At 36.1% G+C, this 17,182-nt stretch overlaps 1 protein-coding gene across 1 annotated transcript in view; it reads left to right on the top strand.

Moving 5' to 3' along the window:
- Positions 1 to 17,182, top strand: part of HACE1 (HECT domain and ankyrin repeat containing E3 ubiquitin protein ligase 1) — a 122,237-nt gene that overhangs the window by 47,745 nt on the left and 57,310 nt on the right. The window contains exons 8-11 of the mRNA XM_011952877.1: positions 1,675 to 1,757; positions 9,702 to 9,798; positions 9,964 to 10,065; positions 11,019 to 11,125. Of these exons, the coding sequence (XP_011808267.1) occupies positions 1,675 to 1,757; positions 9,702 to 9,798; positions 9,964 to 10,065; positions 11,019 to 11,125 (389 nt within the window). The remainder of the gene's footprint in view (positions 1 to 1,674; positions 1,758 to 9,701; positions 9,799 to 9,963; positions 10,066 to 11,018; positions 11,126 to 17,182) is intronic.

The raw sequence follows: 17,182 nt of genomic DNA on the forward strand, positions 1-17,182 counted from the left end.
TGAACCTGGGAGGCGGAGCTTGCAGTGAGCCAAGATTGTGCCACTGCACTCCAGCCTGGGCAACAGAGCGAGACTCCATCTCAAAAAAAAAAAGTAATAACTTAATAAATAGATACAAAAAGGAATTTAAAATATCAATAGTTCTTTATCTGTAAAAAATAAATTAAATTTATAATCAAATATTTTGCCACAAAGAAAACTCCAGGTCAAGATAACATCTCTGGGGAGTTCTATCACACATTTATGGAAGAAATAATACAAATTTACACAATCCTTTTCAGAGCATAGAGAAGGTGGACATGTTCCTCTATTCCTTTTTTTTTTTTTTTTTTTTTCTTAATGTGTGTGTTCTGTAGTAAGAATTTAGTTGCTTATTGTTGGAATCTCCATTTGTGGGCAGACAGACTTCAGCTTTCTTTGATCTGCTAAGTGAGTTACTGTTTCTCCATTTGCTTGCTATATTTCCAAAACTTACTGACTTATCCGGTATGCTGTTGTTTTCTTTCTTGTTCTTCTTCCTTTGGGTGTTTAGTTTTATTATTTTACTGACATTGTGCTTTGTTTAAAAGCAGCAAAAAAGACGAACAGATATGTTCAATCCAGAAGTAATAAACGTCTAATTTCAAACTACTTTATTAAGGGGTCTTGCTCTGTTGTCCAGGCTGGAGTGCAGTGGTGTACATAGTAGCCTTGAGCTCCTGGGCTCAAACGATCCTGCCGCCTCAGCCTCCTGAGTAGCTAGGCCTACTACTATGATGTGCTATCATGACTAGCTTGTTTTTTAATGTTTTTGTGAAAATGGGGTCTCACTATATAAGAGTAAACTGGTCTCAAACTACTGGCCTCAAGCCACCTATTGCCTCATGTTTTATGTTTTTACATTTTCTTCCTTTTTGCAGGAAAAACTCAAATTAGAATTTTAGGAATAAAACCATATAAGTTTTTTTTTAAAAGGTTTTCAATTGGGCCCTATCCTGTCCTTAATCAACAGATAATGTATTTTTAAGATTTTATATTAGCGTACTCTTTTAGTATGAGTCAAATGATTGGAGGAGTAGAACTTAGGGGACTAAGTATATATTAATGGCAATCAGTGAAATTGAGCCTGTATATGCTACTGTTAATAGCAAAAGGGCTTCTTAGCTTTTTAAAATTTTGTATTTTAATAATTATTCTCTTGACTTTGGGAAAGTTTTACTCTGGTGCTTATTTTTTTAGAGGTGAAAAATTCTGGTGTTTAAAGCAATTTAAATTCAAATGTCTAAAGTAGTAGGGTCCAATTCACCAGCCACATGTGGCTATTTAGATTCAAATGAGCTATAATTAAATATAATTAAAATTTTAGTTCCTTAGCTGTACTAGCCACATTTCAAGTACTTGGTAGCCATATGTGACTACTGACTACTTTTGATACAGTGCTGCTCTAAAGACTTCCAGATTAGCACAGTTTCTATTACATTGAGAATTCCACATGTATTATGTTATGCCTGAGAAACTTAGAGCTTACAAAACGTTGAATTTGCTCAGCCGTAGGAATTGTCACATGGCTAGTCAGTTCCTATGTAAAGCTTCAAGCTGTGGGAAGAACTTTCCTTGTATGGACTAAAATTGTGGTAATTGTATCTTTTGTTTCATTTCTCTGGCTTTACTTTTAATTATTTTTTTCCCCCTCAGACAGTGCAATGCTTACTAGACAGTGGTGCTGATATTAACAGGCCAAATGTATCAGGAGCAACTCCATTGTACTTTGCTTGCAGGTATGATATTTTATATTTCCAGATGCTATATATACTCGTGTGTATATATATATATATATATGTATATAAAGAAATATATTTCCAGATGTGTGTATACTCTATTTCTAGACACACATATTTCTGTGTATTTTCTAAAGCTTTCTTGTTTTCCCATAAATATTGTGCTCTTTTTAAGATTAAGTATAATCTCTCTTTTAAGATGAAGTGTTATGGTTCTATTACTTAACTGCATGAGGAAAAGTATTTTCTGTTATATTTAATTGCCATTGCTTTTATGTTATATGTGGGAGCTTTTGATTTGCTTGATTACTTCAATTTTAAACTAAGTACTTATTAACAAAAGACAAATTGGTAACCTGGTAATTCCCATAGTTTACTGTATTCTGTAACCAGGTCATTTCCAGTGGGATAAGCTGTTGGAATATATCTTGATCCAGAGCTATGTCTTTTCTTTCTCTGTATCTATAACCGAAAAAATATCTTGAGTCAGTCTTGTTAGATATTGTTATACATTAAGTTATTTTCATATTTCTGTATTGGCTCATTTTCTTGACGTGTGCATTTCATTCACTTATTCATTCATGTATTCATCAAATGTTTAGTTAGCACTCACTGTGTCATGCGTTGTTGTAGGTGTGTAAAACAGTAATAAATAAACTCTAGTCCCTAAGGAGCTAATAGTATAATTATACACATGCTGTCACACCCACACACATATATAAAAATATATACACACCTGTCTATTATGTATTATGTAAATGTAGTTTGCAGTTAGCATCAGTTCACAGAACACTATAGTGATTCTTCTTTTTGATTTAAATTATATGAATTGTAATATTTATTTCAGCCTTTATATCCCGATATAGAGCTCTCCAGAAAGCTCCTCTCTTCTTCTTTTTTTCTGTTTTATATCATTTTATTGGAAGTTGGTTTTAGGTTGAAAGACCTGCATTTTTTCTTATTTAGCTTCTTTTTTGGGGTCTCTCATGTTCCTTTGATGAGACTGATTCAGATCATCTGTTTAACAACCCTGTATTAGAATTCAGGGGCTTTTGGGTTTCTAGACTTCCAGATCTTTCTGATTCCAGCCACTTTCTTAACATTATATTTATGGTTTGGTTGCTTGGCTAGAAAACCAATTCCTTCCATAGTGTCCTGAATTTATGAATAATACCATCATCTGATTCCCTGTAATCATATCCTATCTTGAAGGGTTATCTTTAGATCAGACCGTTTTTTGAAGCTCCAGATTTGAATGTCCATCTCCCTGATTAACATCATCACTTAGAAGTACCGCAGAATCTCAGATATTAACATGTCAAAATATAGCTTCAGATTTTCCTCCTCAAACCTTTCCTCCAGTTTTTCCTCATCTTAATCAATAGAAACCTTATCCTCTCAGTTGTTTAAATTAGAAATAATTAGGTTATTTTTTTATTTCTCTCTCTCTCTTTGTGAACTTGGAATTTATTAGTAAGTTCTGTAAATTCTACCTTCAGAATATGTTTGGAATCTCAACTTCTAACTCAACCAAAACCACCTTAATGTTGTTACCTTTTGCTTAGAGTACTTCAGTAATCTCTACACTGGTCTCCCTGATTCCTATGCTGTTTCCCTCCAGTCTCTTCTTTCCTCAGCAAAGTGATCTTAAAAAAAAAAAAAAGAATCGACTCTTGTCACTTTGAGTTTAAGCCCTGTATGTAAAACTTTTCAGTGCCTTGTTGTTGCATTTCAAATATAATTCAAGTTCTGCCTTGGCCTGTGAGACCTCCATGATTTCACTCCTGTTTAGCTCACTGTACTTGAACCACAGTGATTCTCTTTGCGTTCCTTAAATGCAACCAACTGTTTCAGCAGGCTTTTCTACATGGTGTTTGTTTTGCCTGAAATGTTCTTCCCTAGGCTTTTTACAGGGCTGTTTCTTATTCATGTCACTGCTTAAGTTACTTTTTAGGAAGGCAGTTCCTGACCAGTCTAAGCAGGTCATTTACCATATTTTCTATCGCAGTATCACAGTCATTTCCTTCATAGCACTTCCTGTTTTGTAGTTGTTTATTTACTTGTTTATAGTCTGTTTCCCCTACATGCCTAAAAACTCAATGAAAGCATGAATAGTGTTTATTTTGTTTACCACTTTATGTCCAAAGTATAGTACAGTGTTTTGCACTTAGATGTGTAGTAGATGTTTTTGAATGAATGCATCATTATGAAAAATCTCTTATAAAAAACAATCCCATTTATAATAGTTAAAATAGAGATATGTTAGTGTTGTGCAGAACTGGGATATCCCTATTGTCGGTCTGAGCTTAGGGATATGGCAGAAGGATTTTTAAGAAATACTTTCTCTTAGGCTGTATTCCCATCCTTTAGTTTTAATCTAGCAAATACTAGATCTTTTTGAACAAAGATGGTTAAGCAAGTCTGTGATGAAATGTGAAACCAAAATATAAATTCATCATTGTAGAGGAATAGTAGATATGGAACTTGGTTCTTCTGCAGGCACACTTTTAATTTTACTTGTGATATCTTGATACAGGTATAAATTAAAAATATAAGTTATTCCCAATGTGTTATTTCTGATAAATGAAAGGGAAAGGATTATAGGAAATAGAACAAGTTAACCCCCAGGACAAATTATAGGGCTCTAAGATAAGGGTTAAATGGAATATATAGTTTTTATTCGTTAAGAAGTATTACTAGATATAATATATTCAAGGGTCAACTACTAAAACTATTTTCTTTGTATTTGAATTTTGCAATTAAATTTAGAATGGTATTAAGATACAGGGGAAAGAACCTAGTGTGTGTAGGCAGGTTCAAATCCCAGCACCAGAGCTATACAACATTAGTCAAAATTCTTGACTCCTGAAGCTTTGTTTGTTTGTGAAATGGAGGTGCTGATATCTGCCTGGTGAGATGATTGTGAAGATTAAATGTGATGGCTTCTGTAAAGCATACTGCAGAGTATTCAATACTTAGTAGTTGATAGGTGCTCACTAAGCTCTGACATGCTTCTTTCACTCAGTGAGCATAAAGTTGTCTTGTCCTCATTTAATTTAATTGCTCTACAGGGTTTTCTTTTGTTTCTTGTCTAATTGTGAGCACTGTTTTTTTTGAGGCATAGCCTCACTCTGTTTCCCATCCTTATAAATTCTCAAATTTATAAGGATGAAAGGTCCAAAGTTAGGGGGCTGAAAGTGTTTGAGAAGTCAGTTCTAAGTGCTTTAGAAGCCACAAGTTTCTTATTAGTTAAATTTTTGTTGACTTCTTAGTTTTCATAAAATACTTTGGCAATTTCTTGAAGAGAGTATTATCTCAATCAATATTAAAAAATTGAGACTGTCTCAAAAACAACTTCATTTATAAAGAATGATTATTTGTTCAGTATTTTTTTTTTTTTTAGTTATTTAAACTGAAAAATCTTTTATGCAACACTCTGAGCAGTCTGAAAGAGAATTGTTCTAATCGAATTACGGGTGAGGTACTTGAATCCTTAACTGCATTGTGCAGATTTTGTATGTTATTAGCTATTGTTTGTTGTTTTTAAATCTATTTTAAAATTTATTCTTATTTTAAAGTATTATTTTTTAGAGACAGGTCTTGTTCTGCCACCCAGGCTGGAGTGCAGTGGCGTGTTCATAACTCACTGCAACCTCCAACTCCTGGGGTCAAGCAATTCTCTCGTCTCACCCTCCCAAGTAGCCGGGACTACAGATGTGCACCACCACACCCAACTAATTTTTAATTTTAATTTTTAATAAAGTCAAGGTATGTTGTCCAAGCGGGTCTTGAACTCCTGGCCTCAAGTGATTCTCCCCTCTAAGCCTCCCAAAGTGCTGGGATTACAGATGTGAACCACGAAACCTGGCCCTTAATCTGTTTTTGAAATGAAATGCCAGCTGATCATAGATAAGATTTCTGTGTAGCTTCAGAAATTACTCCAGCTGTCTAGAAATGTTATAGTAGTATTTCCTCTTCTTTATGCTGATTATCCTTTTTTGTTGTATATGGTACAGAGTTATTTTGAGGCTTTATTATTTACCTTGTGTATTGAACATTGTCCTGCTTATACATGGTGATCTTGTCTGTTCATCCTGTCTGATCCCCATTCCATTGTTCTCATAGCACATATTCTTCTGTGTCTGATACTGTAATTTTTTGAGTACTAAATGGTGTTTTATTTTATTTTATTATTATTATACTTTTAAGTTCTAGGGTACATGTGCGCAACGTGCAGGTTTGTTACATAGGTATACGTGTGCCATGTTGGTTTGTTGCACCCATCAGCTCGTCATTTACATTAGGTATTTCTCCTAATGCTATCCCTCCCCCAGCCCTCCGACCTCCCAACAGGCCCCAGTGTGTAGTGTTCCCCGCCCTGTGTCCAAGCGTTCTCATTGTTCAGTTCCCACCTATGAGTGAAAACATGCAGTGTTTGGTTTTCTGTCCTTGTGATAGTTTGCTGAGAATGATGGTTTCCAGCTTCATCCGTGTCCCTGCAAAGGACATGAACTCCTTCTTTTTTTATGGCTCCTTAGTATTCCATGATGTATATGTGCCACATTTTCTTAATCCAGTCTGTCATTGACGGACATTTGGGTTGGTTGCAAGTCATTGCTATTGTGAATAGTGCTACAATAAACATACGTGTCCATGTGTCCTTATAGCAGCATGATTTATAATCCTTTGGGTATATACCCAGTAATGGGATCACTGGGTCAAATGGTATTTCTAGTTCTAGATCCTTGAGGAATCGCATGCAGCCTGGCAGGTCGATCTCAGACTGCTGTGTTAGCAGTGAGCAAGGCTCCGTGGGCATGGGACCCGCCGAGCCAGGCACGGGACGGAATCTCCTGGTGTGTTGTTTGCTAAGACCTTGGGAAAAGTGCAGTATTTTGGCTGGGGTGTCCTGTTTTTCCAGGTAGTCTGTCACGGCTTCCCTTGGCTAGGAAAGGGAAATCCCCCAACCCCTTGGGCTTCCCAGGTGAGGTGACGCCCTGCCCTGCTTTGGCTCACCCTCTGTGGGCTGCACCTGCTGTCCAACCAGTCCCAATGAGGTCAACCATGTACCTCATTTGGAAATGCAGAAATCACCTATCTTCTGCGTCAATCACTCTGGGAGCTTTAGACCGGAGCTGTTTGTATTCGGCCATCTTGGAATGGGAGTCTTGAGACTAAATTGTTTACTTTTAAAGGTCGCAAAACATAAAGGGCAATCTCTGTTTGTCTTGCTAGAGCAGCATGATAATCGATGAAGGATTTTGGAGTCAGACTGATGCAGATTTAAATTCTGGTCTGCCATGTAACTGTTCATCTTGAGCAACTCCATTATATTCTTGAGCCATGGTTTTCTCATCTGAAAAATTGGGTGAATACTGTTAAAATAAAAATCTTAGAAAAAATAAGTTTTAAGTTTATTTAAATGAAAAACGATTCATGAATCAGGCAGCACTCAGAATCAGAAGCAGGGGAGAGAGCTCTTCCCAGCAGTTTGTAAGTAATGAGCTTTTATAGGCTGAATATGAAAGCAAAGTAGAGAAATCACGTGACTGGCTACCTTTATGTATGTATTTGCCTAATTTGGTCATGGTGTGAAGAATTGGCTGTCTGATTTCTTGAAACCGCTCTTTGTTGCAAAATACATACTCCCAAGTTAAGCTGAAGTTTGTTACAGAGGAACTCAGAAGTATAGTGACAGTCTCAGGCTAATGGCCTCCTGTTTGCTTAATTTAATGAGGCTTATAACAGTGTCAGCACTAAGTCAGACTTTGGACAGAGGACTGAGCATAATGCTTGTTACCTAGTGTATCCTAAATAAATTGTGTTTCAGGTCTCTTGTTATTTTCTATAGTGCGGTGTTGTCTTTAATACTTATTTGTCAAATGAACGGTGTCTGAAGTTAAAGCCTATAGTACAATTCATTGAATGTATTGAGTACATGTTATAAGACAACTGCCATGCTTGGTGCTATGGAACAGGTCTACTGTCAAGAAGTTTACAGTTTAGTTGGAAAAAATTGGACACATGGATGTTAAAGAACTGTAAAAGAGATATCATTAAAATTGAACTCAGCAGTTTTATAAGATGGATTCCTCAGAACCTTGGCTACTAGCAAAAGTATCACTATATCCCTAAATAAATTAAGCTCAAGTTAGTTGCTTTTCACTTGGCCTCTATTTTTAAGCATGTGAAAGAAAGGAACAGTGTAAATTAAACATTAATCACCATTAGCTATTGTTTATAACATCTTGACCAACACTTTGAGCTGAATGACAAGTGATGCTTGATGAAGACTTCTCGCTTGATGCTGGTAAAGCTGATTATTGTTCCTTTCAAAGGGATTGCTGATATACTTTTTTGATTTTTCTAGAATAAATTAGATATTATTCTTAAGTTCTGGCTTATTGGTATTAAGGAAGATAATCAGTGTAATAATAAAGTATCAAGACAGCGATAGACCTATAATAACTGTTGCAGGGTTTTCTGGCACTAGATTCATAGTAGGATACTATTAAGTTTTTTTAAAAAACACTTTAATTCCAATTGGCTGTAAATTATTCTTCATACAGTGCCATTTTGTGAAAGAGAATTTTAAGTTTCTGAGAAATCTGTGTAGTGTTTTTCTTTGTGAAATCACGTGCCTCTTTAGGTAATGTTATTGTGGAAAGAGTATTGGTCTAGAAGCCCAGGTGCCTGAGTTCTAGTTTCACCTGTGCTTTGATTACTTGCTTTTCTCATATACAGAGTACTTTTTGGATTCATGCTCTTCCAAACTGTACAACTTATTTGGACCTTTCTTTCTTTCTCTTTTCCTTTTCCTTTTCCCTTCCCTTCCGCTCCCTTCCCCTCCCTTCCCTTCCCCTCCCCTCCCTTTTCTTTTTTTGTCTTTCTTTTCTCTTTCTTTCTTTTTTTGACAGGGTTTCGCTCTTGTTACCCAGGCTGGAGTATAATGGGACATTCTTGGCTCACTGCAACCTCTACCTCCTGGGTTCAAGTGATTCTCCTGCCTTAGCCTCCTAAGTAGCTGGGATTACAGGCGCCTGCCACCACGCCCAGCTAATTTTGAATTTTTAATAGAGACGGGGTTTCACCATGTTGGCCAGCCTGGTCTGGAACTCCTGACCCCAGGTGATCCACCTACCCTGGCCTCCCAAAGTGCTGGGATTACAGGCATGAGTCACCATGCCTGGCCCTGGGCATTTCTTAAGAATCAGCCGTTAACATTAATTTCCCTGTAGTGATAGTTACCAATTCTATTTCTGCAAGAGAGAGCAATCAGGGAATGAGGCATGTGGATAGAAGAGATCATTCTAGGACAGATTGAATACCTGTCTGCAGAAGCCAAACTGAGTGGGTTGGTAAAATGAAGGTAAAAAACTAGATAGTATTTTTGGCTAATAACCCCACTTCATGTTCCCTTTTTCCCCAGATTCTTTTCCGTTGGTTTTACTTTTCTCTTTCCTTTGTTTTAATTTTTTTTTTTCAACGTATTACAAGTGTGCCATAAAATGTACTCTTGTTTTGACTCTTGAGGTTCTTTTAGATTAAGAAGCTTAGAGACTTGGATGTGTGTGGTAGGAAGAAGGTGAGGCTAAAGTTGCAAATGATCAAGTTAAGGTGGAGAAAGGGATTAGGAAGTGAATGTAAGAAAAAAATAAAGCAGAAGGCTGAGTAGTAGTTACTTATCCCCAAAATATTATGCCTATTTTAGGAAATGTGACACAAATTCAATTCTAAAATTTAATAGGTCACTTTCTGGTCTACATAGTGAAAGCGTGGCTTAACTTTGAGAGAAGTTTTTCTGATTGTGAGCATGTGTTTCACATCCTCTTGTCGTAACTTTTAAAATTATTAGTCTTCATTGACTCATGTTAACTATCCATAATTCATAGAGAAAGACTTTTAAAAAGATTGTATTTTTAACTTGTTTCTGTTTCTACACAGTCATGGTCAGAGAGATACAGCACAGATTCTACTACTACGAGGAGCCAAATATCTGCCAGATAAAAATGGAGTAACTCCTCTGGATTTATGTGTACAGGTATGTTTTTAATTTATATTCTCAGCCCCTTTATAAGAGAAACTGGAGTGGTAAAAATTATTTTTTTCAATGAAAGGGTAGGTGCAAAGATTTTTATTGTGTGAAGAATATGAACTTTAAAAGGGACTGTTTTTAAACCTGGATAATTTTAAGTCTTGTTTTTAGGGTGGATATGGAGAGACTTGTGAAGTATTAATTCAATATCACCCCAGGCTTTTTCAGACTATTATTCAAATGACACAGAATGAAGACCTCCGAGAAAACATGGTAATGTATTTGTGCTAGTAGCTTGTAAATGAAGACACTTTATTTCTGCTCAGCATATGACATTTTACAAATGTGCTTGGCTTAGTAATTTTGCTTATTGTCACAAATATCTTAATAATTAGCTTATCTGCATTATGGGATAAATATGAGTTAGATAATAATTAATATAGTTTTTGCTAATATTTGGCCATATAAATCTTCTGCCCTATGGGTCTTTGGTCTCTCCTTAAGATAACTAGAATAGGCTGGGTGTGGTATCACGCCTGTAATTCTAGCATTTTGGGAGGCTGAGGTGGGTGGATTGCTTGAGCCCAGGAGTTTGAGACTAGCTTGTGCAACAAAGACACAGTCTCTTAAAAAAAAAATTACAAAAATTAGCTAAATGTAGTGGCATGCGTCTGTAGTCCGAGCTGCTTGGGAGGCTGAGCTGGGAGGAGGGATTAAGCCCAGGAGGTTGAGTCTGCAGTGATCCGAGATCATGTCTCTGCCCACAACACTCTAGCCTGGGCAATACAGTGATGCTCTGTCTTTAAATAAAAAAAAAAAAAAAAAGTTCCCATGGCAAGAGGAAAAGACTCTGTGGAGGAATATCATTATGATTGGTAACCACTAGTTTACTCAGCTATGTGTTTGTGATAGTTTAAGTCTTAGAAAAATTGCTCTAAATTTCTCTTTTATTTTAGAGGTTTAGAATTAAATTTCCAAAACTATACTTTGTGTTTTTAAAATTCTATCTATATTTACTATTGTTTTGTAACTGGGTGATTTTCAACAAAGATTTTATTGTGTATCATCATATCTCTATATTAGCTTTTAAACTTATGCAAGGCAGAATAACTAAAGGACTTGATTTAGACTAATTGGCTTTAAGATAATTAATAAGTACTTAATTGTTTAATAAGATTTAATGGATTACCATGTAATCACATTGTTTTTATTCATAAAAAATTTAGTTACGGCAAGTTCTGGAGCATTTGTCTCAGCAAAGTGAAAGTCAGTACCTAAAGATTCTAACAAGCCTTGCTGAAGTTGCTACAACAAATGGTCATAAACTGCTTAGGTAAGTGTTTCACAATAAGAGGAAATCAATAGGTAGCAGTGTCTGTTGGCTTCACCTCCTAAGTAGTTTATTCTGTGGGACGCCTTTTGTCAGTGATAATGATGTTATAAAAATTTGCTGACTTCTGGTTTTTGTTTGAAAGGACCAGGGTAATCAACTATTGCTAAAGAGATTTTAGTCTCTGAAGAGACTAAAAATAGAGCATACTTCAGTGAATCTGGGCATGTGTGTCTAGAGTTTTGTGAAATGATTACTACCTAGACATGTAAGTAAATGTACATGAAGAAGAATCGAGAAAGTTCAGGAATCTTGACCACTAATTAATAAAATAAAAGTAGGTACAAGCTACTGTTTAACCTTTCAGTGTACTCTCATGACCCCCTCATAAAGCTTTTTTCTCTGAACTGTCCCCCTCAGTTAAGTTCTTTATTATTTCTAAAAGATCCTGTGGTTTTAATGGCTCATCACTAAGTTCATGGAGTTAATGCCTTATATTACTTAAATTTATATATGAAGTGTTTTTCTGTAGCTACACTTCTTTCTATGTGGCTGGCTACCCCAATTAGGAATAAGCAGCCACTGAGAAATGATTATTCTCTTATTATTTCTTAGCCTGCAGATTTGACCCCTTTCTAATTTGGATGCTTTCCCCTTCATATTATTCATTTTACTAATTACTTCCACTCTTAGTAGATTGACAGATCGTGATCTTCTCCCATCTCTGTAGTTGTAACTGAAATTTTTTCCACCCAACACCATGCTACTTCTTTAAATCAGCTGTATTATTAAATTTATTATTCTAGCCATTTGTTTCAGTCTTCTTTGGGACTTTTCATGTATTTCAGATCAGAATCACGTTCTGTACTGTTTACTTAAAAGACCCTTTGCTAGGTTCCTTATACTTCGTGATTCCAAGATCACCTTCTTATGTTCTTTTAACCATTTAGTCTTTTTTCAGCAATTCTACTCAATATACCATTTGTTCGTTTTAAAAATTATTCTGTTTCTACCATTGATACTACTTAAAGACTCTGTCTATAACAGTCATTGAATTCTAGCTTTCCGTAATGCTCTTACTTAGTTATTCCCAGTAATCCATGTATTTCATGGAACCCCTGTAAGATTCAGATATACTAACTAAAAGCATGGGCTTGGAGTTAGCCAGACTCAGACTTACATCCAGACATCATCATTTATGATGTTACCTTAGCAACTAACTTTTCCCTTCAACATCCACCCATCCATCGAATATATATATACATACATATATGTGTGTATATATGTGTATATACACACATACACATACATATATAATTATTATTTTTTTATACAGAGTCTCACTCTGTTGCCCAGGCTGAAGCACAGTGGCACAATCTTGGCTCACTGCAACCTCCACCTCCCAGATTCAAGCAATTCTCCTGCCCCAGCCTCCCAAATAGCTGGGATTACAGGCATGCACCACCACGCCTGGCTAATTTTTTGTATTTTTAATAGAGATGGGATTTCACCATGTTGGCCAGGCTGGTCTTGAACTCCTGAGCTCAGGCAGTCCGCTCGCCTCAGCCTCCCAAAGTGCTGGGATTACTGGTGTGAGCCAATGCGCCCAGGCAAATACATATTTTTGAGAGCCTACCATCCATTAGGCCATCTGTGAGGCGATCATGAATAAAACAGACAAGATCTCTATGTTGAAATTACAGTCTAGTCAGGATTTTATTGGATTTTATTCCATTTTGTTGGAAACTGGTAATAAATATCTTAATGAGTTGTGAGAATGAAATAAGATAATTCTGTAAAATGCAAAGCAGGGGGTCCAGTATATAGTAGAGGTGATGATAGTTATTATTTTAAGTACCCCTATAATACCATTCGACCTGTTTTCCTACCTTAGAAAACTTGTTTTTTCTACTTAAATATTTGTCATATTGTATATACTTCCACAGTAATTAGTAAGCATTTATGTTTTTGTGTGTCTATGTTTTTAAGTTTACCTTCATCACTTATTAAGCAGGTACTAAGCTAAGGAACATTCAAATATATTATTTCACTTAAACTTTACAGTAACTTTGTAATTTAGATGTTATCTCCACTTTACGTGTAAAAAAATTGAAGTTAAATGATTTGCCAAGCTAATAAATAAACCTGGATATATATCCTCAGTAGTAAGTAGCAGATTCTAGGTTCTAATCTAGCTTCTAAAAATGACAGGGGTGGTTAGTGGGACAGGAGAAACAGGGTAGGAAAAAGGAATCCATGGCCAAAACAATCGTTTTTTAAAAATTGCTCTGCTACACTGTGCTGTCTCACCACTTACAATGCTACCTTCCAAATGCTTTATAGAATCTTATTTTTATGGCCATTTTTGGCCTGTAAATATCTCATTGTTGGGATTGGTAGTGAGTATTGGTTATTAGTTAGAATTTATTGTACTGTTAAAAGGTAATTCTTAAGATGATTTCAAATACAAATTGCTTCCCCTGCTGATTTATGTTTAATGGTATTTTTGTAGAGTATCTCATTTGTGTTCATTTATTTGTGAATCATTTTATGTTTCTTAACCCATTATGTGAAGTAATGTTGACCCTTGTTTTAATAGAAATTTTCTTTAAGAAAATAACTGATTCAAATATATGTTAATTATTGACAACTCAGGTGTTATCCAGCACACTTTTGGAAAAATTGGTAGCCTGTTATCTAACTGATTTCAGGAATATTTGCTAAAGATAATAAACATTTACTGAGGCGTTTGCACATAATATTATGTTTATATTGAAATGAAATTTTATCTTTCTGTATATTTATGATTGAAAGTAAAAGTAGTTAACGATGTGGAAATGAACAGAGAAATCACAACTATATGCTAAGTAAGACACTGAATTTATATAAACCAAAGGCAAGAATTTTACAATGATATGGGTTTGAATTAGGAAATTAATTTCTTCTTTTTTTTTTTTTTTTTTTTTTTGAGATGAAGTCTCGCTGTGTCATCCAGGCTGGAGTGCAGTGGCATGATCTCGGCTCACTGCGAGCCCCGCCTCCCGGGTTCATGTCATCCTCCTGCCTCAGCCTCCCAAGTAGCTGGGACTACATGTGCCTGCCACCACGCCTGGCTAACTTTTTGTATTTTTAGTAGAGACGGAGTTTCACCGTGTTAGCCAGGGTGGTCTCTATCTCATGATCTTGTGATCCGTCTGCCTTGGCCTCCCAAAATGCTGGGATTATAGGCATGAGCCACCGCCTCTGGCCAGAAATTAATTTTTAAACTTTAAAATTGAGGCATGGCAGCTTTGAAACAAATGACCATTTTATGATCAACTGGAGAAGGGTATATGAAGTTTAGGGATACTTCACTGTGGGAAAGTGAGAAAATGATATTTTTTATACCAGTGATTCATCTTAGAAGAAGTTTCAATTGAGTAAAGTAATACAAAATTGTTAGACTGTATTTAGAATTAATAATAACCAGATTCCATGGTTTAAGAAAATATATTTTACCTTAAAGTAAGATAACTCATGATGTATTCCCTAAGATATTTAAAACAAATATTTGTGTATGTGGTACTTTTGCAGAAGAAAATTAAATTTGGCTGGGTGCGGTGGCTCACACCTGTAATCCTAGCTCTTTGGGAGGCTGAGGCGGGCGGATCACGAGGTCAGGAGATCGAGACCATCCTGGGTAACACGGCGAAACCCTGCCTCTACTAAAAATACAAAAAATTAGCCGGGCGTGGTGGTGGGCGCCTATAGTGCCAGCTACTCGGGAGGCTGAGGCAGGAGAATGGTGTGAACCCAGGAGGCGGAGCTTGCAGTGAGCCAAGATTGAGCCACTGCACTCCAGCCTGGGTGGCAGAGTGAGACTCCGTCTCAAAAAAAAAAAAAAAAAAGAAAATCGAATTCACACCTCTCTTACACAATTTGAGAGTCATTGTAGTTAACTTTTCCTAGAGCTGGAACACAGTAAAAGGAGATGGTTACAACCAAACTACATTTCTATTTTGTTAGTGTCAACAGTCTTATGATATACAGTTAGAATCACTATTTCATAAAGACAAATATGTAAAAATCAGTGCAAGCTAAATTAATCACTCTATACACATTTGATTCAAAATTATTGAAGCAAAAAAGGCTGTGCTAATGTACTGTGCTATAGCTATTGATGTTTTATGAACACTGGTAACTGAAAGTTAATTTTTATTGACTTTTAAAACAATTTAATGAGTCTTACAATGAGAAAAAAACATGACTAATGAAGTGAAAATGTCAAGAAATTTTGGTTCATGTAACCATAGTTGAAAATGCCCTCTAATTTGGTACTTATCAAACAAATACCTGAAAGTAGACATTTGTCATTACCATCTTACTGATACTATTTAAAAAAAAAATTGAAGAATACCTACAGATATTGTAAACGAAGATTTCAATGAACTGGGTAAAATATATATATAAGGGAAGACAGAGTAAGTTTTTGATAATTATACAAATGTGGCTTACTGCCATGGTTACTACTTGAGACCATCACTATGACAGTTACTACTGTTACTACTTGAGACCGTCATTATGAGACTGAACAAAGTAGGATGAATACAGAAATCAAAACTTAAGACAAAAGAAACTGTATATATATATATAATATATATATTATATATATATTTTTTAATTTTTTTATTTTTTGAGAGGGGTCTCACTCTGTTGCCCAGGCTGGAGTGTAGTAGTGCGATCTTGGCTCACTGCAAGCTCCGCCTCCTGGGTTCTCGCTATTCTCCTGCCTCAGCCTCCCGAGTAGCTGGGGCTACAGGCACCCACCACCAAGCCCAGCTAATATTTTGTATTTTTAGTAGAGATGGGGTTTCACCATGCTAGCCAGGATGGTCTCAATCTCCTGGCCTCATGATCTGCCCGCCTTGGCCTCCCAAAGTGCTGGGATTACAGGCGTGAGCCACCACGCCCAGCCAAAAGAAACTATTTTAAAGGAAGGGGCCAGGGAAAGAAGAAGAGAGCTCCCTGCTTCTAGTGAGCAAAGGCAGCAACAACCTTGAGCTTCTACAGCCCTTGGAATTTACTGGGTAGAAAGAGCAGGGAGGAGGAGCTAATAATTGGTCAGCTGCTTGATTCACAGGTTCATGTTATTGCTTAACAGGCTTCAGATGTACCTAATCACAAGAAGGTCGTGACTGCCCTCAGCATTCCTTCTGGGTGGCAGACGCAGTTTGTCGGTTTGCCAACATCTGCATTTATGAGAAGAGTTTGCTGTTTACTCATATAGCCTCCAGTGGTATACTGAGTTGATCACAACCCTCACTCTTTCGGCCTCCAACATACAAAGATAAATGCTGCCGTTCTGCCCAGAAGTTCATGCAACTCTTTACTTTGCTCCAACATTTGTGATACAAGATAACTGATGTTAGAGATTTCAAAATAAAACCACCATCAACCAACAAAAATATTGTGTTTAAAGATATATTATTAGATTCAGTACAAATTTAGCCTACCTCCTACAGTTTTTCTGTGGAAAGGTAATGATTGGTATTCATAATGTTGAGCAATCACAATACTGTGGGATTCCGAAGGGCTTTCTGGTTAGTAAAAGTGAGTTTATGTTAATTTAATATTATTTAGTGTTAACTGAATTTTAGTCTTTTTTCATGGTAGGTGAATATTTCCTATATTTATGTAGAGTCATAAGGCAGCCTATTATATAGAGAATAAACCTAATGCAAATAGCAACTTTAAAATTATTCAATTTATGAATGTTCTATAGGTAAATAATTGGTTACTATTCTGGGGTGGGAAGGGGATATGGGATTATGGATATAGTGGCAGAGAGTTCAGTTTAGCTTCTTCGTTAAAACAGTTGTGGGTTGGCCTAAGAATATGATGATTTATACCTTTGCTTCTCTGTGAAAATACAGTCAGACTTCTAAAGTATAAATTTAATTTACAAATATACTTTTGAAAGTAAAAAGTTTAGGGGTTGCCTTGAAGTTGTTGCCACAAGAAACCAACTATTCTATAGGAGTGATTTTCTTCATATTTTATGCTTTGATCGTTGCTTATATT

Source organism: Colobus angolensis, unplaced genomic scaffold, assembly GCF_000951035.1.
Source record: "Colobus angolensis palliatus isolate OR3802 unplaced genomic scaffold, Cang.pa_1.0 Scaffold35, whole genome shotgun sequence".
NCBI classification, from domain to species: domain Eukaryota; kingdom Metazoa; phylum Chordata; class Mammalia; order Primates; family Cercopithecidae; genus Colobus; species Colobus angolensis.